General features: G+C 43.9%; 2 protein-coding genes across 2 annotated transcripts in view; both read left to right on the top strand.

Moving 5' to 3' along the window:
* Positions 1-1,977: 1,977 nt before the first annotated feature.
* On the top strand, positions 1,978-3,686 carry lrrc18b (leucine rich repeat containing 18b). The gene is made up of 2 exons (XM_069719369.1): positions 1,978-2,235; positions 3,202-3,686. Exons 1-2 carry the CDS (start codon positions 1,978-1,980, stop codon positions 3,622-3,624), a joined length of 681 nt encoding a protein of 226 aa, XP_069575470.1. The 3' UTR covers positions 3,625-3,686.
* An 8,499-nt stretch (positions 3,687-12,185) lies between these two features.
* arhgap22b (Rho GTPase activating protein 22b) overlaps positions 12,186-22,819 on the top strand; it is a 31,796-nt gene continuing 21,162 nt past the window's right edge. Inside the window, exons 1-2 of the mRNA XM_069719372.1 lie at positions 12,186-12,345; positions 21,582-21,781. Coding sequence (XP_069575473.1) covers positions 12,303-12,345; positions 21,582-21,781 — 243 coding nt within the window. The 5' untranslated portion in view covers positions 12,186-12,302. The remainder of the gene's footprint in view (positions 12,346-21,581; positions 21,782-22,819) is intronic.

The raw sequence follows: 22,819 nt of genomic DNA, 5'->3' as shown, positions 1-22,819 counted from the left end.
AATTTGTTGTTTGTTTGTCGGCCGCCGCTGATATTTAGGGGGGGGTACAAAATAGTTAGAAAGAAATAGTGAGGAAGTTAGTAGTCGAGGCAATGAGGATTTTCCTCAAATACTTTCTGCCAATTTTTTTTGAAATGTGAATTATAAAAACACACGGTAATTGTGCATCTCAAGAGCCTTTTTTTTTTTTTTTAAAGTTCTTTATTAGTACTCCTTTATTATTATTAGTGTCTGCTAAGGTGCAGTGATGTTTCAGCTTGCAGCACCTTCTGACTGGGAGCTTCACTGATCTCACTCCAAACGTTATGTATTTAAACTGATTTTTACATAAGACACCACCACCTGCTGGTAAGCACAAGCTACTGCGTCGCAGTCAAATCAAGTAAAAGTGCATCATTTGAAATAGGTGAGGCTAAATTTAGACAAGTCACAGCTGAGTAAAGTGTTTGTTGACTACAGTAAGTGATACATTAAGCTCACTGCGGGGCCGAAGTCTGTGAGGGAGAGAGATCTGTGTGACTCAGGAAGTGTGTCAGACAGGAAAATATTTACAAGTCTGAATTTAAAAAAAGGTTAAATTTCCGTCCCGTATTTGACAATGAAATGCACGGCATCACACTGCGTCTGTCCAGTTTACTGCTTATACTACTTATATTATGATTTAGGACATTTATTACTTTTTTATATTTATGTCTGTCAACGTGTAATTTGCTTTATATATGCAAACTTTTTTTGTATACATATATATATATATATGGCAGGTGCTGTATGTGTTTCCAAATCATTAAATTAGTAGTTTTTAATCAGTATAAACAGGAAAACAAAAATTAAACTGTCACTGTCAGTAAATAATTGAGCATGAGGGGCTTATAAAACAAAGTAAAATAGAATAAAATAAAACAATGACTGGTTTCTTTAGGAGTCAGTTTCTTTTGTTAGAATACAATTATTATCAATAAGTGTTAATAAATGATATATGATCAATTTATTAAGGGAAATAGGCTACCACTGCCACTATAATGTTGGCAGCAATATATTTTGTTTATAATTGTGACTGGAAAATTCAAATACCAGATATTGGGATGAGGTGTGATGAAATAAAGTAAATAACCAGTTTATAAAATCCCGTGCTTGTTCTCATCAGTCTTCAGGACCATGTTGGAACTTTACACTGAAATCCAAACCCATTCAAATCCAAAATGAGATAAGCAGATCTGTGTCGTTTCATTTTTTTAAAGACGCGGCAACCCTGAGGCTTCTGAAAAAAAGTACATTTTTTTTCAAAATTGAATAATCCTGGAGACAGTCACCGTCATTTTTCAAAAATGTCTTCCAAATACAGACATCAAAAGAACAAACCGTCCGACTGCGGCTGCTCACGGCTGTTAAATACACTCAGACCAAACAGCAGTTGTCTTGGGAACGAAGGTAAACAAAGCCAACGTCCAGGCCGGCCGACGAGTCCAGGCTGACAGACAGACACTGCAAAACATGTCCACTCTGAACTTCTCAAACGGCAGCAGTCCGACCGGTGTATTTATACATATATCAGCTCTCTTCAATAACATCCCGATGTGCAGTAGAATTCTCAGGCTGGAGAAATAGAGTGTCTGCAGACTTTTTCCCTCGTCTGCTTCCTGATATTTGGTGAATTGGATCTGAAGAGGCTCATAAACGCTGGTAAGGATACTTCTTGATTGAACTTGAAATTCGGATTCATCCTGACACTCTGCATGCTATTGTGATTTTTGAAAACATCCCTAAGTGTTGGTTAATGCGCTTGGTCGTGGAACAGAAGGTGCTAAAGCTCCCCATAGATTTAGGAGAAAGGTCAAACTTTGACTTTGTCTACGGTTACAGCTGGTCGGACCGCGTTGGGTAACATAATCCTGCAGGCCGGCTCCTCTGTCGACACCCCCGTCACAGGCTGCCGTTAACTACAGACTCCATCACTGTCCTGTGTCTCCCAACAGAGTCATGGCGAATGGAAAGAAAAGGAGCAGACAGGCTCGAGGTAAGACGGTCACCTTGAAAGCGGCTCAGAACAGCCTGTCGATGACGAAGGAAGGGAAACGCCGGATGGACCTCAGCCTCAAGGAGATCGCCGCGGTGCCGAAGTGCATCCAGATGTGCGAGATGGATGAACTGGACCTGAGCAGGAACCTGATAAGAAAGATCCCAGATTTTATCGATCGGTTCTTACAGATCACTGTTTTGGATCTGCACAGCAACTATGTGAGTTTAAGGAAATTATTCTTCTCAAAGTTATAAAACTTGTATGTGAAGAAAAAAAAAAACTGTTTAAAACCAATTTAATTAAAAAAAAAAAAATAAAAAAAAGGTGGCTAACTCTGCAAGGAGGGTATCGAGTTGCATTGTAGGAAGTGTAGGCTCCGGTGGTTTTGGGAGTGGAGGTCAGGATATCTGACAATCTGCTGCATCAATTCTAATGATTTCTTTTTAAATCAGTTTCTCAAAAGTCCCGCAACTTTATAAAATTGTTGAACAGATTTAACTTAAATCTTGTGATTATTTCCATCATACATTATTCTTGTTTATTCCAACTTAAATAAATGAACCACGAGGAAGTGACAAACAAACACAGTTCTGTTGTGGAGCCTGATCAAAGGCTTACATGTATCACTGCAGCGCTTCTTGTACATTTCAGCTCACTAATTTCCAGAAGTTTCTAAAAGGATGAGTTTTGTAGTCACTGGTCCCTTAATGGTTCTCTGATACGAGTCTTTTTGCACATGCGTGTTGTTCTATATTTGTATGTTAAGTGTTTGTGCTGTGCCACACTGCACTGCGCTCTCTATTCAGGAGTGGACCAACCTAGTACGGAGCCAAAGGGGTTAATTGAGTAGCCATACTATTTTAGCCATAGAAAACGTGATCACCAAAAAAGACAGAACGCGCGCGCGCGCGCACGCACACACACACACACACACACACACACACACACACACACACACACACACACACACACACACACACACACACACACACACACACACACACACACACACACACATTTCGGGGCAGCTGCCCAGTTGGTAATCGAGCTACGTTGCATTTCTGTGTCCATGTTATGGTGTTTAATGAGTAATGTGGCAGCCGCACTGCCAGCTTTATAATGAATACATGTGCATGTTGCAACACACTGAAACTAAAGAGCCTCACGTGGTCTGTTTATCACAGCTGGAGGGGCTGCCCGCGAATATCGGCCGCCTCCAGAACCTGCAGGTCCTGAACCTGTGCAACAACCGCCTGACGAGCCTCCCCGACGAGCTCGGCCTGCTGAAGAAGCTCCACACGCTGAACCTGGGTCTCAACCAGCTGCAGGATCTTCCCGCCTCCGTCGGCGCGCTGAAGGACCTCCGCCAACTCGGCCTCTCCGACAACCTCTTCACCTGCATCCCCAGCTGCCTGGCCAAGCTGAAAAAACTGGAGAAGGTCAACATGGCCAGGAACCCCGTGTTGGCCACGCGGAAGGCCAGAGTGGAGCCGCCCGTGGTGTCGGAGACTTTTTACGTGGTCAAAGAGAGCGTCCTGTGTGAGGACTGCCAGAGCAGGTGCCAAGCTGAGAGGAGGAAGATAGAGGAGCTCAGTAACCCCGTATAACAGGGACATGTAGAGGTTTCTACTTTCAGAACCACATTCATGGATTCTCAAACCATTACTTAGGTTTGTATGTGAGGGGTGAGTGGTATGCCACAATGTCCCTTCAACTGGAGCGTAACTTACACTACAGCGCCCTCTGCTGTTTCAACACCTACATTAAAAAAGATTGAAGCACGTTACAAAAACCGATGAGCTATGTTAAAAACAACATCCCAAAATGTTAGACTGTAAATGAAATAACTATCCAACCTTTGATGACAGTAAACTATTCTAGTTTAATGTTTTTAATGTCTAATAGTTTGGGTGTTTGAAGAACACTATAAATTATATGAATTATTATAAATGCTCCTCAACCCAATTCATTTTTTTTTAGCAGCGATCAAATTAATCCGTGACCCACATGCAGGTTTTAACTGCACGGAATTTGACAAAATATATTCTGAACTATTAAGTACTGTGTTGATCGTGTCTTTGGCCTAGAGGGCAGCAAAGACTACCAGAAGCCTTCGTCACTGTCTGAGTACGAAAGTCTTCGTCAAATCCCTCCTGTATGATCGCTTGTACTCATAATGACCTAATACTGAATTTCCGTAAAGGTACGCGGAGTGTCTCTTGTATTTCATTATTACATCGCAGACTCTATTACTGATGCTGCTACGTTTATTTGAAAAGTTCTGATTTCTGAAGTGCTTTCTGACAACCGCCATTAAACAACAGAAGGAGAAAAAGGACACATTGCCACCAGGCTCTGAAACTTTGCCAGGTCAAACTGTGATGCTGTGAGATTAGATGCCACGGTGCGAACAGCAGGAACATACGGAGATGCCAGCAGACTACGATAAGTTTTATGTCGGACTCTTTCAAAAAATAATTTGCGTCAATATTAAAAAAAAATAGCCCATTAGTTCCGTATCCATTATAAAATAAGCCTCAAAAAGACGTGTTTTTGGGTGTGCGTGTTTGTTTGATTGACAGGCGTGTGGTGCAGTCAGGTTATGGCTATCGGTGGGCGGGACGTAGTATCGCCGGGTTTCCAATCGGATCGAGTCAGATCCGCCGCTTGTTCCCTCCCCAGCCCAAACTCGAGGCCTCATAACGGCCCGTTCACAGACCAACGGGTGAGCTGGTTGCAGCTCGGTCGGGGACCTTGCCCTTTGGAAAATGCAGGTAACCCAATCGCGGTCTTCTGAAATATTGTTTGCCCGCAGGATGAAGGCTTTAGCTTCCATCCTCTGTTGTCCCCCCCCCCCACACACACACCATCTTATCACCAGATTGAAATCAATTCTCTCTTTTCTCACTCCGCTTTCATCTGCCTCACACAAACAGTCGATACGATCTGAAAACAGGGAGGAACCTCAAAGGCCCGTGACACTCAAGTCTCTCCCACATCGTTGAGCCGAAGAGTGCTGAGTGGACTGGATTAAGATCTCAGCAAACACACTCATTAAGCGGCAAGCCGCCTGGTATTGACTCAGCCATATTGTGATTCTGACAAATGTTAGAATGAAACGTGGAGGGGGGAGAAAGAGGCCTATAGCAATTAACTGGACACTTTCGGTGCCTTAAAATCGATCCGACAGCACATCATTGTTGAATAATATATGTGAAAAGTATTCGTTAATGCCACATGAGTGCAGTTTACAAGTTTCAGGTTTGAAATCTATCGTATTTCACCTCTTCGTGTTTTATTTTTTTTGCTCCTATCCTTTGTAATGACAAACAAAAACATAATCTTCACACCCAAAAGTAAAAACCATGATTGTATTTACATGTTTTTCTTTATTGCCTTTCCATGATCGACCATCTCTTGGTTATTTTGTTAGTGTGATCTTTACTTAAATAGCCGCCGCAGCAAGCCGGTGGCCCGTCACAGCTGAACAGTCTGATGCTCTCTGGGCAACGCTCCTAGACTCACGGACGCCGTCGGTGCTATTGAAAATCAATTCACGCTCGTATAGATGTGCATCCGTTCTGATTCTCCCTGCTTTTTTTTTTTTTTTACCTTCATCCATTCCATCAGTTCCCCCTCCCCCCTCCTCCTCCTCCTCCTCCTCCTCCACCCCTCTACGGATGTCAATCAACCCAACACACACAGGCAGGCTGAATGAATGAGGCCACAAATAGAATCCAATTTAATTGGACTGAATAGCCCTGGTTCTTCTATTTGCTGTAATAGAGGGGATTTGGACGTTGTTACATTATAAGAAATGAAACCAGGAACTCAAGAAGTCATTGTGGGTCCTTCCATGAACTAAAGGTTCTTGTACTACCGACATTGTGTATTGTGTATACTGACTAGACACATGGCACACATCTATAATGGACTGTTTGCATCACTGACTTTCACACTAGGTTGTTGTTTTGCTTCAGATGTAATTTTAATATTGTAACATAAATCACATTAGTATTAATTAAATCTCTTGCGTGGTGTTCCAAATTAGTCTTTCAATGTGTATAACTAATGTTAATCCATTGAATTAATTCTAAACAAGGGGACGTTGTTATGACAACATAAAATACACATTTCTGCCTTTTTTTAAAGGAGAGTACAGGGTAAGTGATTGACCGAGCAGATATGTCACCAGATTGAAATTTAAAAAAAAAATACAAATACAATTCTTATACGAAATAACTGTAATCTGGCAAAAGGTCAGAAAAGTAAAAAAAGATTCTGACATAAAGATGGAAACAGAGTCAGACAGGCAGAAGGCTGCCATCTATATTGCATATACCGCAGTCTGCTGTCCTGTCAGCTCCTCTCTTAACCATTAGCGGATGAAGTCATGGCCCAAATGGCTAATTGTCAGCGACAGAGTAGTGAGGGAGGGTAATGGCAGCGGTCTGTGTGTGTGTGTGTGTGTGTGTGTGTGTGTGTGTGTGTGTGTGTGTGTGTGTGTGTGTGTGTGTGTGTGTGTGTGTGTGTGTGTGTGTGTGTGTGTGTGTGTGTGCGGTGGGGGGGGTTGGAGAGAAAGACAGCGGCGACAGACAGACACACCTCCTGGGAAAACACCTGTCTGCTGTGTGTGTCCTCAGACGGTCACATTTGTCTTTTCTTCTAATTAAAGGAAGCGAGATGTGTTTAGTCACCAGACTCTTACTTATCATACAGAAGGAGGGGGGGGGGGGGGGGGGGGTTAATGAGACACATTTCAGATCAGTTTGACCTGTGCTCTTAACTGCATGGGACTTTGCATACAAACCAGAAAGCAATTAAAATTCTCCAGAGGCTCTAAAATGTCTTCTACCAGCAATATAAGATTTAAAGCTATGTTAAATGATAACTTTTTTGATAACTTTCGAAGGGATTTGGCGCGAAATAACTACTAAATATAACAATAATAATAAACAATCTGTGCTTATACATTATTATTTTCTTAGCGGAATAGATTGAGAACACTTTCTATAAAGGTTTATGCAATAACCAAGCTGGAAATGATGCTATAGGTTCTCAGAATGTTTTCAGCAGGATGTTTTGTTGTTGTTCCCAGAGCGTTCTTCTTAAAGATAGGGTAACGCTCTCTAAAAATATGTTATATGTGTTACCACAAAACATCTGTACAGTGTTTTCAAGGCACAGCATTGTACGCCAAAATAATAAAGTTCTTGGAACATTAAAACAAACAAACTGAAAAAAAGTATGAGAGCATCCTGTCCTGACAATGTTATTAAACCACTTTGATAATGTTAACTCAAAATATGTAGAGAACGTTTGCTTACCTACAAGAATAACATTCTAGTAAAAAACAAAAAAAAACAAAAAAATGAAATCATCACTAGAACATTGCATATTATTCTCAGAACAATTTTTGTTTAAAAAATATATCTAAAAAGATACATAGAAAATAACTTAATCTATTAAACCAAATTATTCACACTATATCAGTATAATGATGCAGAAGATACCTCTGCCAGTGGACATAATGATCCTCGTTCTATGTTGTTATTTCACCCAATCCTAGTGTTGTTTATGGCAAATATCCTCACGAAATAAAATCTTCTTTTAAATGCGATGACTTGGGCAGACTCGCTGCTGGCGACTGATGCTCATCACAGTCAGTCAGTAGTGATCAATAAGTAATGCTAAATCAACAGTCACACCTTCAGCAGCCACCCTGCAGGGACGTTTTTAGCACAGCCCGCCAGTGCCAGTATGAAATTTTAATCATCCTCAATATCAATATTTGAAAAGGTTTTCTAAACATTGTGGATTGTGCGGGCTTCTCTTTCTGAGCAGCATCATCCCCAGTGACAATATTTGACCCCAAAGGTGACGGAGGAGGAGTAAACACAATTATGGGCTTACGAGGTGGGAGGAGCTGTGCCGTGCCTATGGACTCTAAGGCAAAGTCTCAAATGTTTCCTTTGTTACCACATTCATTTGTTATTAAATAGTAAACACTGAATAGTTTACTCTGCGGTAACAATTCGGCTCATTTGAAAAAACAATTACTCACCTGGTGAATGAGCCAAAAAAAAAAAAAAAAGATATGCAAACTCCATTAATTAACTTAAATTCAAGCCCTTGTAATAGAGTAAGAACTAAACTTGTTTGCATTTGAAAGTGTCTTTTCAACTGTTTTAATAATGTTGAGATCTTTGTGATGCAATACCACGATTGGCCACTGGAGTAAAGTTGGGAGTAAGTCTGAGCAGCAGTGCCACATCCAGCTTCCTTAAAACACCCAAGTCAGATTGTAGGACTTTTTAAGGGCTCAGAATTTGTACACTAAAGTAATGGTGGACAGGAACACCACAGTTTGAGCCAGAATTTCATTGGAGGGGGTCAAATGGGCCAATTAAGATATCTCCAGAGCCCCAGGTTTCACTGTTACTATGGAAACGTAAGTCTTAGATCTGAGTTAGCCTTTATTTTGATTTTTGTGAAACTGTCCAATTTGATTAATTGTGGTCAGACCAGATATATTTGCAGGTTTCAGGTCTGCCTTTCCAGTTGTAAACAAATGGATGGAGCTTTGGCTGTCCGAAGAAACACAGTTTCTAATGAATTAATTAACATCCATAGTTCAAAGTGTACGTTTTCCATTCAGTTTTAATTCCCTAAGACTGCAGTCCAAAGCGGGACAGACTTAATCGACAACTGGACCAACCTTTGTCATAGAAAGATCCAGATTAATTCTTTAAAATCAGACGGTCTGGCACTTCACTATCAGAGAAATGTGGTCTTTGTTGTGCAAAGCCATCTTACAATAAATTACATTTATCTGGATACAAACACTGCAGCTGCTTGAGAACAGACAGAAATCCCCCCCCCCCCCTAAAAAAAAAAAACAGGGCTGTTGTGGACCAGAGCAGCAAAATCAAATTTGGAAGTCACGTGATTGATGTGAATGCAGTAATATTTTTCACAAGCCGATTCAAACTCGTAAGCTTGAGAAACAATCAAATTCTGCCTTTTCCTTTTCTTTGACAGGCAACTTTTTCGACGTTATATTCCACCGGCAGGTCGAATGGATTAGTGTCGACTTCATATCAAGCCAGAGAAACCGGCCTGCCATTCAGTCGAGCTCTGAAATAGACCTATATACCAGAGTTATGGTGCCAGCGAGGTGTGTACAGAGCGCAGCCTCGTGGTTATGGCTAAACAAAAACAGAAAACTTTGGTTGTGGGTTGGTACTGTCGGTTTGCAGTTCTGACACTGGTAGCCTCAAACGTCCCCGGTCCCTCCTCTTCTCACCGTCCCGTCTCTTCCTCCTTTCGTCCAACATTCCCACCCTGTGATAACAACAACAACAACACGAGGGTGATTTGGGTGATAAATTTAGAGGGAACAAGGCTCAGAGCCACACCCAGGATGGTGTGGCCACATCGCGTTCACCCAACCTCAGTCTTAAACCAAACACTGGCACCGAAGGCTTTTTTTTTTCCTTCTTTTTATTTTTTTATTGCTGTCTCATTTTGGCTTTTTGGTGTGTTTATATGTTTGTGTGTGTGTCACTCCTCCCTCACTCTCCTCACTCATCTTGGTTACTCGCTGGTGTGTACCTCCTCTTCATCCGTTTCATTTCAGCTTGTGTGACCCCTATTTCTGTTTCTGTCAGCCTCATTTGAGTCTGTTGTGTGTGTGTGTGTGTGTGTGTGTGTGTGTATGTTGCTGCTTCGTTTTAGCTGCTCGTTATCTTGTGTGTATATGTGCTTGTATGTTAAGTGTGGCTCCACACGCCCCTCCACCCCTCTGAGTCTGACTGCCTCTTTGCTCTGTAATAAGAGCAGCTGTGGTTGACGTGAGGCCAACTCTGATTCAATTGCAGTGCAGGACTTAAGGCCATTATCCTCAGTGCACTGGAGGAGGGTGGCACAGCTGCTCCAGCAACGACATGTTTGATGCTGCCTTCTAGAGCACACCGAGAGTGGGAAATTTCAGCTATCAGACTGGAAAACAAGCAGAGAATCTGCAGCATATTGTTGTTAAATCTTCTGAGTGATTCTTCCTTTGGATCAAATACTATTGTGTCTATTCATCAGAGTAAATGTGATCAATGAATTGCCCCAAAATATTTGTTGAACTTTGCCCCCTCCCCCCCCCCAAACAATAAAAACAAATACCACAAACAAAGTAAGCTTTGTAAACAGCAATTACAAATATGACATTTGTTGTCAGTAAATAAACCCTAAATGATAATCTAAAATCTGATGAATTAACAGACTTTTTTTTTAATCCACTCTTGGGAGTAAAGCTATAAGCAGACAAGCGATCCTACCAAGGCAGACAGCAATAAATACAGAAAAGGTGAAAAACAAATGTATAAAATAAAAAAAATAAAAAATGTCATGTTTGCACAATTTAAAGGACACCTACGCTAGGCTGGCTAGCTTTTAACAGGACTAGTTTACCTGTGTTACATGTCGTCTCCATTATAATTAGATTTGGCTTAATTTATTCGGTATAACAAAGTCAGGAGATCTGAAGCATCAGAATTTGTTTCTGAAACGGTTCAGTAAAAGTCAGTAAAAGTCAGTGCCCGTGATGCCAACACTTTTAAAACGCTAAGCTGATGCTGGTAACATTTCGACCAGCTGTGGATGTAACGCGAGCGCTGCATTCACTTGGCTGTTATCCATGACTTTATGAGGATTAATGTAAGCTTCCACCCGACTAAATCGTTCCGTCTCTGTGTCACCGATATCTGATGTTTTACTTTCTCGTCTTAAACTAAACCAGATGAACTGAAAGCGGATAACGGCTAGTTCGTTAGGTGAGCAAGAAAAAAAAAAAAGGGTCGTATCTTCCAATTGTGTCCTCAGTCCATATTGTGATTCTACTTTGTACTACTTTTCAACATTGCATAGACATTTTCTTTTTCTTTTTTTTTCCCGTTATCATTATTATTCATATTATTAAATTTCAGTCTCCGTTGTTATTAATATTTCCACTTCTCTTGACCGTGTGTTGAGCAGTTGTAGGAAGGATAAAGTTCTCCGATTCGCATTTCCTGCTGATCGCACGCAAAAAGTACAAGAAGAAAAAATGTAACCATGGAAACCATATGTATAAAAATGGCGGCAAGCGTAGCCTCAGAATGCTTAGAAGTAAAAAAATAAATAAATAAATAAATGCACGACGGAAATTAGACTCCAATTTTACCGATGACAGCGAGTCTAACCGCGATAATAAATCGAGTGACTGACCGCCAAAGTGCGATTGTTCCTGAGCGATGCACTTCCGATGTAAGTGAAACGCACTCCTACGCGGCGTGTTGTGTCATTTCACGGGCGGGTGCAGCTCCAGGCGACAGGACATTGTCTGTTAGAGAGGGATCTGTATTTTTACTCCCCTGGTTTTGTTTGAGTTGTGCCACTGGAATGCCTGCAGGGTGTAATTACAACATCCAGTACGAGCTGGGGATCGCTCGTGTCTGACTTTGAAACCGAAGGCTGCGTCGTTCTTAGAAAGCAAAGATGGGCGAAGACAGGAAACGAGGGAAAAAAAAAAAAGGTTGAGATAAGTCAATACAAGAGTGACAGATGTAGAACTGTAAAGTCAGGAAGAGGAGGAAAAGACTTATTAAAGGAGATTAAATATTGGTAGGAGAGATGAAAGAGGAAGCAGCAGAAGCAGGGAGGGCGGTGGTGGTGGTGGGGGGATGAGTGATTAAGGGAAGGAGGTGGAGACGACCTGAGGACCGCTACAGCTTAATTAGGTGCAGAGGGAGGAGACACCTGCCAGATGAACGCCCAGCTCTTCCTCCCCTTTCCAAAACACACGGATCTCTGTGAGAAAGCAATCATTGCAGAAAATAAGAACACTTAAAATCAGGCATCTAACAGCCTGTCTGACCCTAACACATCCACCGCGGGCGGATGTACCGCCATGAATAATGTAACAGGGAGGGGTGGAGGACACTCTGGGGCGTGTGCGCAGAGGGAGGAGGAGGAAAAAAAAAAAAAAAGAGGGGTTGTTCCTCCCCCTTCTTTCTCCTTCACCGCCACCCCCTCTTCTCTTTCCACTCTCCTCCTCCTCCTCCTCCCGTGTTCACCCAACCCCCTCCCCCTCCCCCTATCCGCCCCCCTCCTCCCACCCCGTAGCTGCCGGCCGCACTGCAGAAGGTCAGAGGGAAGAGGAGAGGAGAGAGGCAGAGACGCGGCGAGGGAGAGACAGAGGGTGGGCTGCTTGGATGTACACGAACATGCCGACAGGAGAGCGCGCGGACGAGCGATGACAGCCATGCTGAGCCCGAAGATCAGACAGACCAGGAGAGGTAGGTCCGCACGCTCCGCCTTCACGTGTGCAGCACCGGCCGGCTGCAGCATCCTCTGCGGGTGGAGGAGGAGTGGGGGGGGGGGGGGGGGGGGACGCATCGCGACACGTATGTCAGGCAGATCAGAGGACGCATTAGTGATGCAGAGACTCTTATCTGGACGTTTTCTTGCACTTTCATGAATAAACAGCGTTTTAAAAAAAATAAAAATTAAAAAAAAAAAGCCTTCGTGCAACTATACTTCTGATGTTATACAGGAGGAGTACGTCTGCAGAAAACACTTTTTCTCGACTGCTTTTATTTCCCTACCGCGGTCCCCCGTATTTCTAAATGAAGCGGTTGATGCGCCCACGCAGGAAAAAAACCCTCTCGCGTCCATTAGTGTTCTACTACAGCTGGCCGACGCTGCCGGCGTGAATTCTATCAGGAGGAGCGAGCAGCAGCTCCGGTTTCATCACTGCAGCGCTCAGCGCTATCAGGCTGCCGTCAGCTGCTGCCTCCGTGTGTGTGTGCGTGTGTGTGTGTGTGTGCGTGTGTGTGTGTGTGTGTGTGTGTGTGTGTGCGTGTGTGTGTGTGTGTGCGCTGAACCTCGTGCACGTACAATATGTGTGTGTTTCTTTGTGGATGGATGTATTACTATGTCCATGTGTGCCAGCGTGTTCTTCCTTCCTTCCTTCCTTCCTTCCTTCCTTCCTTCCTTCCTTCCTTCCTTCCTCGGCACTAATGTCCATGACTGCAATTACACAGCTGGAATCTGATTAGGATGAAATGAATAGTTTCCCAAGAATGGGAGCGTGATGGGTAAATCCTCAGCATGAAATTGGTGGCAAAGTGGATTAAATCATGTATTTGCATATATAAAAACAGCAGAACGGATTCATGAGCGAGAGAGATTGACTGCAACACATTCTCTAACATAAACACTTAATTAATTGCCGGGTCACGTTGAGGCCACAAATCATCATAACTATCACGATGGCCGATCAAGCAGTTGCGTTAAAGTTGCTCGTCTCGATCAAGAAGGTCTGATGAGTGTTTACGGGAGCCCAGGACGCGTAAGAACAAAATGGAAATATAAAATTCAGCCCCCCCCTTGTTGGATTTCAGGACGCCGATCATCCTCGCTGCACTTCTGAGACGGGGTAAATGAAAGAGATTAAGGCGACCGTGCGATCGTGCGCGAGAAGCATTCTCCGCATGCCGTCGGCAAATTGGTGCTTCGCTGCTGACAGCGTCACATTTGTTGTGCGAAGCCCATGAACAAACGGGTATGTGACAGATGTTGTCGTGCGGCCGCGTGCTCAGCGAGGGTCGGGGCGGGTCAAGACGGGACGAAGCAGTCACCAGCCAGCGTGGAGCAGCGTGGAGCGATCGGACTACTTACAGTAGACGACAAGGTCAAAGAAGACACTCGAAATATTAATGAACGATAACGGCACTTTTTTTTTTTTTTTTTTTTTTACTGATCTTTCGCGCCAGCGACACTCACGACGCTAGAAGGTCAGTCGGCGCTGACGAACACAGACGTAAGCTCGTTTTGAAAGAGCGCGTAGGGTGGACATTTAGCAGCGAGGGTGAAACCGAAGCACCCCTCGCCTCGGGATGCCCTTTAGTTTGAGAAACTCTAAAAAAACAAAACAACAACTTAAAAAGCCCCACCGGCGTTGGGTTTGTCCTGTCTGGGCTTCCGTAGAAACAATACGATGCAAAAATGGTGCAGACTGAGAAAGAGGACCTGCTCAGTTTAAGTCCACAAAAACCTGAGTCTTTGTTTCACGTGAATAAATGTTAGTGAAAACATAATTAAGATAGATAAAATAGATCCCCCCCCCCCTTAAATCCTCCACACTGGAACTTGCATTTTAAAAAGGTAGATATGCGGTATGTCGTGCTTTAATTTACATCGGCTGACTATCTTAGAAGCACCGTGTATACGCTGTGAAGAGGGGACGTGAGCTCGTCTTCTTTCTCCGGCAAAATGGCTAAAAACTGCATTGTTTTATCAAAAATTTACAAAACCATTAAGTTAGCTGGCTGGATGTCTTTTCATTCCCTGAGCTCAAAATGTTGGAACATTTTGGGAAAACTCTTGGTGAGACGAAGACGTGAAATATGAAGCTTCAGCCAGGAGACGATCCTCTTAGTTTAGCCTGGAGACTGGAAGCTGAGGCCACTGCTGGGTTTAGCGCAGAGACAAAATGGCAGCTATAAATTCACTCATCTAATCAAGAAAGCAAATTAGCATTTCTCCCCAAATCCCAAACTACACCTTAAACGTTATTTACTTTTCTTACTATTTGGATGCGCCCCTGAAGTCTCATGACATAAGAACAATTAGCTTTCCTCTCAGAGCAACTCTTCATTTGAAATTGTTGTCTGAGGAAAACCCCAATTGTTTTCTTACCAATCTGGGATGCCAGTTGACAGATTTTTCAATCTGGGAACTGTTGTGCTTCAATAATCACGACAACCGTCGACATATTAAAGCTGTAACGGGGTTCTCGGTGCATTTGCTGGCCCCAGAAATCTTGCAGCAGCTTTAATTGCCCACATATCAGCTGCTTCAGTCTCTCGCTGGGCGCTTTTTGATCTGCGTTACCATGGTTTTATGATCAAAGTCATACGATCGAGCAACTCCCCGACATTCTGCCTTTTTAGGACATCTGAATGAACACATTCATTACTTGATACTGTGAGAAGGAGTGTGGATAAAAAAATAAAAAAATCACGCAGATAATGTGCATGTGGAGATGATAACATGCACACACACTCACATGCACACTCACACACACACACACACACACACACGCACTCACATGCACACTCACACACACACACACACGCACACACACTCACATGCACACTCACACACACGCACACACACACACTCACACACACACACACACACACACACACACACACACACACACACACACACACACACACACACACACACACACACACACACACACACACACACACAATGGTTAGCACATAAATCAACATCGATAGCCTAACTGGAAGTCATGCACTGATGCACCTGTAACTCTCTGCCATTTTCCACGAGCCATAAATCACTAAACAACAACCAGATTAACAAAATTGAATTACTCCAACATCCATATATGTGCTTGCTTGCGTGCGTGTGTGTGTGTGTGTGTGTGTGTGTGTGTGTGTGTGTGTGTGTGTGTGTGTGTGTGTGTGTGTGTGTTCGCCATCAGTGTTGTATGGAGAGCTACTGTGGGAATACCTGCCTCGCCATACTAATGGAAGTGCTCCTCTCCGATGTGCATAACAGCTATACATCCATTTCCTGTTGATGATAAATATATACGACTCCAGACTGTATACAGTGACATCATCCGGGACGGGGAGCGCGTGAGTGTGTGTGTGTGTGTGTGTGTGTGTGTGTGTGTGTGTGTGTGTGTGTGTGTGTGTGTGTGTGTGTGTGTGTGTGTGTGTGTGTGCGTGCGTGTTGAGGTATGTGTGTGTGTGTGTGTGTGTGTGTGTGTGTGTGTGTGTGTGTGTGTGTGTGTGTGTGTGTGTGTGTGTGTGTGTGAGAATGTAGCATCATGTGTCGTACCACTTGTGTTTTGTTTCAGGTCTGCAGACAACCATTTGTTCACATCGTAACATTAGTTCCATACGTGCCGCCAGTCAATCCGACCTCCAGATCTGCTATTTGGAGATCGTATGAATTCCAGTCATTAATATTTCTCCTCGCAGAACAACTGCGATCTTTGTCGACAGAATTATATCTGGGCAAACTGGACTGGACCTACGCTGCCTCGTGTGATGTGGATTTGGCTTTACTGGCATCTCCCACCAAACACACTGGGGTAGAAGACAACCGGAAAAACTGCTCTTTTTTAAAAAAATTCAACAGCAGGGCGTCTTTTAACAACCTTTCACCACAAACTACGTTGATGTTAGCGACGAGCATTTCAAGCAAAACTACCATTCGATATTCACTGGGAACTATTGGGCTATTATTCGAAGACCCCCGTCTCTCACACACACACACACACACTCAAATTTTGTCAGTTTAAGTTAAAGACATGTATTTGGGCAGTCACAGTGCGAAAGGCTTGTTGATGTAGGAACAGGACCGGCTGGTGAATTACTGCCGAGCTAACAGCGAACACAATAATAAGGTGAAAACATGCAACGGTTATTAGCCCGTCACAACAGCTTCCCCAGCTTTTCTCTATATTTTCTGCACTGTGAATTTTAGCCAGCGAACTTGTCACCCGGCCAGCTTGTTATCCGAGTCTGGAAAAAAAAAATAACTGTACAAGATGATTTTTGTACCTCTGACTTGTTTTGAAAAGCTAATGGTGCAACACAGATAATAAGCTCGAACACCTTCCTTCATGTTGGACTCTGGCTTCGTTCCCTCACGGGCTCGGGGGTGGAAAGTAGCGTGAAGATGAAGATTACTGTTCCTCAGCTGGCACAGATTTACAGTCCCGCAAGCAAATGCACATTTTTGCTGATTAAAATACCGGACTTTAAATCTTTTTTTTTTTTTTTTTTTATGTATTTCTGTTACTTCAGTTTTCCTATGGCCGTAAATTGTACGTAGAAATCGAAGTGGTCGACAGCATGCAGTCTGCTGAACACACCATGCAACACACACACACACACACACACACACACACACACACACACACACACACACACACACACACACACACACATGTTCATGACATCGTGGATGAGCTCACGACTGAATAAGTAGCCAGTCCATCTGGTATTCCTGGATATCCAGCTGCATACCCAGAATTATTCATCTGTGACCCTGAAATAAGACGGCACATGTGCTAATTTACATAAATTATCGTCGGGGTAATGTCGTGATAAACAAATGTGGGCGTGCTGTACATCTGCACGCACATTCGGCCGTGACGTGGAGCCCTTATTTGACTCGGTCCCGCCTTATCCTCGAGCTACTGTAAGTGAATGAGCCACAATCAGGTCTGTATCTCAGTGAATTGCAGTGATTGTGCATGAAGAGCACTTTCACAGTAAAACAGCCTCTCTTCAGTGTTGCACTGGGTAGTCGTAGAAGTGACCACAGAGCAGCTCCACCCAAACCGAGGAAGGTCTGAATCACTCTGAGTAGAAGGTCCAAATTGGCACACTGGGTAGTGGTGCTTGGCACACACACACACACACACACACACGTGCGCATACGCACGCACACACACACACACACACACACACACACACACACACACGCTCAGAAATCAGTTACTGTGACTCAGGCGTGAATCATCAGCCTGTGTTTTGTTCCATTCAGTCTGTGATCCAAGCGGCTGATGTGTCGAACAGCGGCGCTCTTTTAATGCAAACACTGGCGGAGCGAGGAGGGATGGAAAGACATGAGGGACGTGGTGTGGTGAGGAAAAACACAGGGGTCAAGGAGGACAGGGAAGGTGAGTGCCACTATTGGCAGCAGCGTGATGAGAACGCTCTCCCAGTCCGGGACCGATGGTTCTGTTCGCAATTTGGGTGCCGAGCGCGAAGACTCATCGCGATCTGTACATGGTTAGTGTCTTTAGTCTGGGTGGATATCCAAGTACAATTTAAAACTAATTTGAAGTAGGAGTTGGGGCAGCATTGGAAAATCCGCGAATTACATCGTGAGACTCACTGAAACCATAGTTTCGGTGTGAAAAATGGTAAACCTTTGAAAATACTAGAGATCAAAAAAGGTTTTAAGGCGATAAATATGTCAGAGCATCGTAACATATATGATATAAAAGCATTCATGCGTATGATTATAGTAATGGTCATGTTCATAGCTAAATAGACTTGGCCTTTACAGGCCAGAAAGCTGCAGAGGTAACATGATGCGGCTTTTAAAACATATTGTAGGCTATCAAGGCAGAAATGAAGCCAACGTAAATGTAAATTACCCAATAAAAATAAATAGCAGTCAAGACTGGCGATGCATGAACTTGACATTGTTCTCACAAACAATGAAAGTAATTACATATTGTTTAAAATATAGACAATGAAAATGTGCCTCTAATCCAAGAGCTGATTTGTTTGACAAAGACGGCTGAAATGTGCTGCCTGCAGTCATAACAAGAATCTCCTGTATGTGCATGTGGCCTGTGAGCTCTCAGAGAAACAGCTTTGATTCAATAGGACCAGCAGTGCTGAGGGGAGAATCAGAGCGAGTCAAAGTAAGAGAAATGAAGGGTGACGGGGCGCACCGGGAGGGAAGAAAATACAGAGCCGGAAAAAGACTGGAATTATTAGAACAAGATGGATAAGTGAGGAAAACCAATGAGGAGGAAGGCGTACATAAAGAAAGAGAGTCTTCTGGTATCAAACATGCGACAGGATGCCTCCGAGCCCAAACATCATCGACAATACTCCCAATGTTTTCCGACACATTCAGCCTTAAAGGAGCAACAAACAAACAAACAATGAAAACTCGGATAAAACCACCAAATGGGATGATATGACACCACTCCGAGGCCTCGTTCAGGCCCAGATCTGGTTTTTTTGTCACATCCGGATTGTATCCGGATTGATTTTTGAAAGTCTGGACAGCAAATAGACACATGAAATGCCCTTTTTGCAAATTGTATTCAAACCACATTTGGAGGTAGTTTAAAATGAGACTCCTATCAGATTTCTACAGATGCGTCTCAGTCCGTCATTCGCAATGCGACTCCCAATGTGACGCACAACGATGACATCATTTTCAGATTGACAGAGTGAGCAGAATCTTTGCTCCCGCCAGCTGTGGTCTGAAATTGACAGACATCTAAATAAATTGTCCGCTGGCACTTTGCTTCTGCATTGGGAAACAGCATCACCAGGGTAGCTACGGGACGCAGATCGGTCTGGACACACCAAGTCCGATCCGCTCACTTTACAAATAACAGTGTGGACAGTCTGTCCTTAAGATGTGATTTGAGTCAGAGTTGCCTGCACTCAGAACAAAGCCTCAGTGAGAAACCAGGGAACTGGAATAATGCTCAGGAACTTGGAAAATCAACATTATCATGGACTCACAGAGAAAGCAACAAGTGGAAGCAGAATGGAGACCAAAGTCAACGAGCACATTATAAACTCTAAGGACCTCAAATAAATCATACGAGAGAAATATTATGACATAACCAACGGATGAAATGACGAACATCGGGCAATGTGACAAGACGCTGCTCATAGTGGGGACCCTACTGAGAATAACCACTGGACCGCACTTCCTCTCAGCTCAGCAGAGCATTTCATGTCTTCAAGAGCAGCGCTTCAGTTCTACAACCTCCAGCTCTACAGTTCTGGTCCGTCACTTCCATCGTGTTTCCAGCTCCAAAAACACTCTGTAAAATCTTCTTTATGCAACCGGCTCATCAGACAGAGTTAACAACTCGCTAGTAAACACAGTCAACTAATTGGCCAAACAAATCCCTTGATGCTCCTTTAAAAAGGTGACGTATTTTGTCAACTAAATACTTCGCAGTTCTCTAACTAGCTGACTGTACTGCATGAATGACGCAGCAAATCATCAGGCCATGATGAGCGATAAAAAAAATGTGAGCGTTTCCTTTAAGCTCTCTCTCTCTCTCTCTGTATATATATATATATATATATATGCTGGAGGTAAAGAGATGGGACAATAAAAAATAATTATATTGATTTTCTTCCCCTTCCCATTCATCCAGCCTCCTCGTTGCCTCCGAACCATCTGAACATTGATCACGTCTGTGTGTGTGTGTGCGTGTGTGTGTCGCACAAATTGCAAACCAGCAGGAAGGATGTCTGCACAATTGATTTCTGTGAATTATACATGATCATCAAATAGCATTGCCTAGTTAGCCTCGGGTTGGCTGATCTGTGCTAACCCTTTAAACCTCCAGCTTGTATTTACTGTACGGTGACGCACGCTTCACAGTGTGCAGGGCTGCTCTTCTAATAGTCCTCCACAGAAGTCATGTTTTATTAAATAATGCCAAAAAAAAAAAAAAAGATACCGGTAGCACTTTTACTTCATCCACCGCTGATGTCATACCAGGACAATCTGAGGAGCTCGGTGGGGACACGACTGATGTGGCATTGAGACGCAGTCGTAAAGCAGCCATCCCCTCCCTTTTAACACCGTCCCTGACTGAGCTCGGGTTACACGCGTTTGTTGAGGATCATTCAGTCCCTCAGTCAGTCAGTCAGCCAGTCCCATGAGGTCTTATTATCGCAGCTCAAAAAGCCTCTGCTTTTCTGCTGGGTTGCGGCAACACACAATAAGTCTCTTCCAAGGACCTCTGAAATTGAAAGGGTGGGGGGGAGGTGGGGGTGGAGGGGTATCCCTGTCACCTGAGGCTGTGTGTGTGTAGTGTGTGTGTGTGAGTGTGTGAGTGTGTGTATTCCTCTGCTACACAGTCTCTATTGTAGCTGCTCTCTGTTAGTGCCTGCTGCCTCTGTGCAGATGCTCTCCGCCTTCCTTCATGTGGAGGTGTAGCAGCCCGAGGGCAGAAGGTTGAGCGTGTTCATGACAGAGGAGCCTGGCAGGGCGCGCGCGCGCGTGTGTGTGTGTGTGTGTGTGTGTGTGTGTGTGTGTGTGTGTGTGTGTGTGTGTGTGTGTGCGTGTGTGTGTGTGTCTGTGTGTGTGTGTGTGTGTGTGCGTGTGTGTGTGTGTGTGTGTGTGTGTGCGTGTGCGTGTGTGTGTGTGTGTGTGTGCGTGTGCGTACAGAATGAGGGACAACACAAGGGCCGGGTATTTCTGTGGTACATTCACGATACCAATCACACAGAATCCATTTTTAGAAAAAGAAAATGACATCACACATTTCGGTACACATCTCTGGTTTTCATGCAGTTTAGAGAGGGGGGGAGAACGTAACCCACTTAGTTTTTTTTTTTTTTTTTTTTTTTACAGTTACAATTAACAGATGTTCACTGAAAGACCTCACAAGTTATCGTTAGACGTTACAATTTGCCGATGTTTTCCAGAGACGCGTCACACAGAAGCTACCGTTTGAGGATCAAATTTGCAGACGTCCCTTAGACGCTGGTTAGCCACACAGAGAAGCAATGGGGGGGGAGGAGATACAGTAAATCACGCAGAACAACCAATGTTCTTCCTTTTAGCTGCAATACAAAGACCAAGAATGTCTTGTGTGTGTGTGTGTGTGTGTGTGTGTGTGTGTGTGTGTGTGTGTGTGTGTGTGTGTGTGTGTGTGTGTGTGTGTGTGTGTGTGTGTGTGTGTGTGTGTTCGCAGCCAGGTCCAAGAGCATGGTGATGGGCGAGGTGTCGCGAGGCTCCTGCCGGCCGGCCTCCCCGGGCCTCCAGGAGGGGGCGCTGAAGGCCGGCTGGCTGAAGAAGCAGCGCAGCATCATGAAGAACTGGCAACTGCGCTGGTTCGCGCTGCGCTCGGACCAGCTCTACTTCTACAAGGACGAGGAGGAAACCAAACCGCAGGTAAGGCTTCAGCCATGTTGGGGGGAAGAAAAGAAAAAAGTGGAATTCAGAGTGAAATAAGAGCCGAGCTGAGTCACTGTTCTTCGGCTCGTGTGAATACATTGGGGACTGACAGATGTTGTTGGTTTTTTTTAGGCGCTGATGAGTCAGATAGCTCCAACACATGTTCGGGTTCATGTACACCTCTAGAGAAACGAAATGTAAACGTAAAGCATTCATTTATCTGAAGCAATTACGAGCTATTATTATCTATTACGAGATGTCGTCAGGGTGGTAAAGCAGGATTTAAATAAGTCCTCTTGTTCTTGCCGTGGAACAGTTGGTACCGTGTCGTTCCCGGAGCCCCTCCTCTTATTGCATTCTTAATATGGGATGGAAATAAAGTAATGAGAGCGTACAAGCATTTTTTTTTTCACTGTTTATTACTTTCGTCACAGTATTGTAGGACTTGACTGCAACTCTGAAATATGACTTGGTCTCTTTAGCCTCTATTTTAAGAGAGCACATCATCTTTTTGCCCTCCATCTGTTTTTAGCCATGATGGCGGTCGAGTTCAGCACGGACGACTAAAAACTCCTGAAGTCACAAACAAACAAAGTTTTAGAAAAGAGTACTTGTGTCCTCGTAAATATAAAAGAGGATGTTGACATCCGGAGCGCCACCTACATGGCAGGAAATTGCAGAGGCCAAATGTGCAGACTTTAAAAGCGCCACATATACTGTACTTAAAGACATCAAGGCCTCGGGATGACTACGATTAACACGTGACCTCCGCCACCTACTTTTGACAGACGGATGTACGCTGTGGTAATGATGACTCGTGACCATATTACCACCACATTGGAGTGCATTGGTTCAAACAGCTGAGCAGCTATCAGCGTGCGATCATGAAAATATTTACATCGGAAACCTCCCATCTATTCCACGACTTCTTCACTGAGGGCGGTCTTTTTGTGGGCAGGTGCTGACTCACATGTTCCCGTGATAATTCCTCCTGAACAAACACACACGCACGCACATAAACACACACATAAACAC

The sequence above is a fragment of the Brachyistius frenatus genome, unplaced genomic scaffold, assembly GCF_029030835.1.
Source record: "Brachyistius frenatus isolate BFR_SWC_R1_liver_20210118 unplaced genomic scaffold, ASM2903083v1 Contig_213, whole genome shotgun sequence".
NCBI lineage: Eukaryota > Metazoa > Chordata > Actinopteri > Embiotocidae > Brachyistius > Brachyistius frenatus.
This window is presented reverse-complemented; position numbering and strand designations above follow the sequence as displayed.

Bases quoted from the DNA above. Each gene is read 5' to 3' on its own strand.
- lrrc18b (XM_069719369.1), top strand. From the start codon at position 1,978: ATGGCGAATGGAAAGAAAAGGAGCAGACAGGCTCGAGGTAAGACGGTC. The intron at 2,236-3,201 runs GTGAGTTTAAGG...TGTTTATCACAG, and splicing joins TGGATCTGCACAGCAACTAT to CTGGAGGGGCTGCCCGCGAA.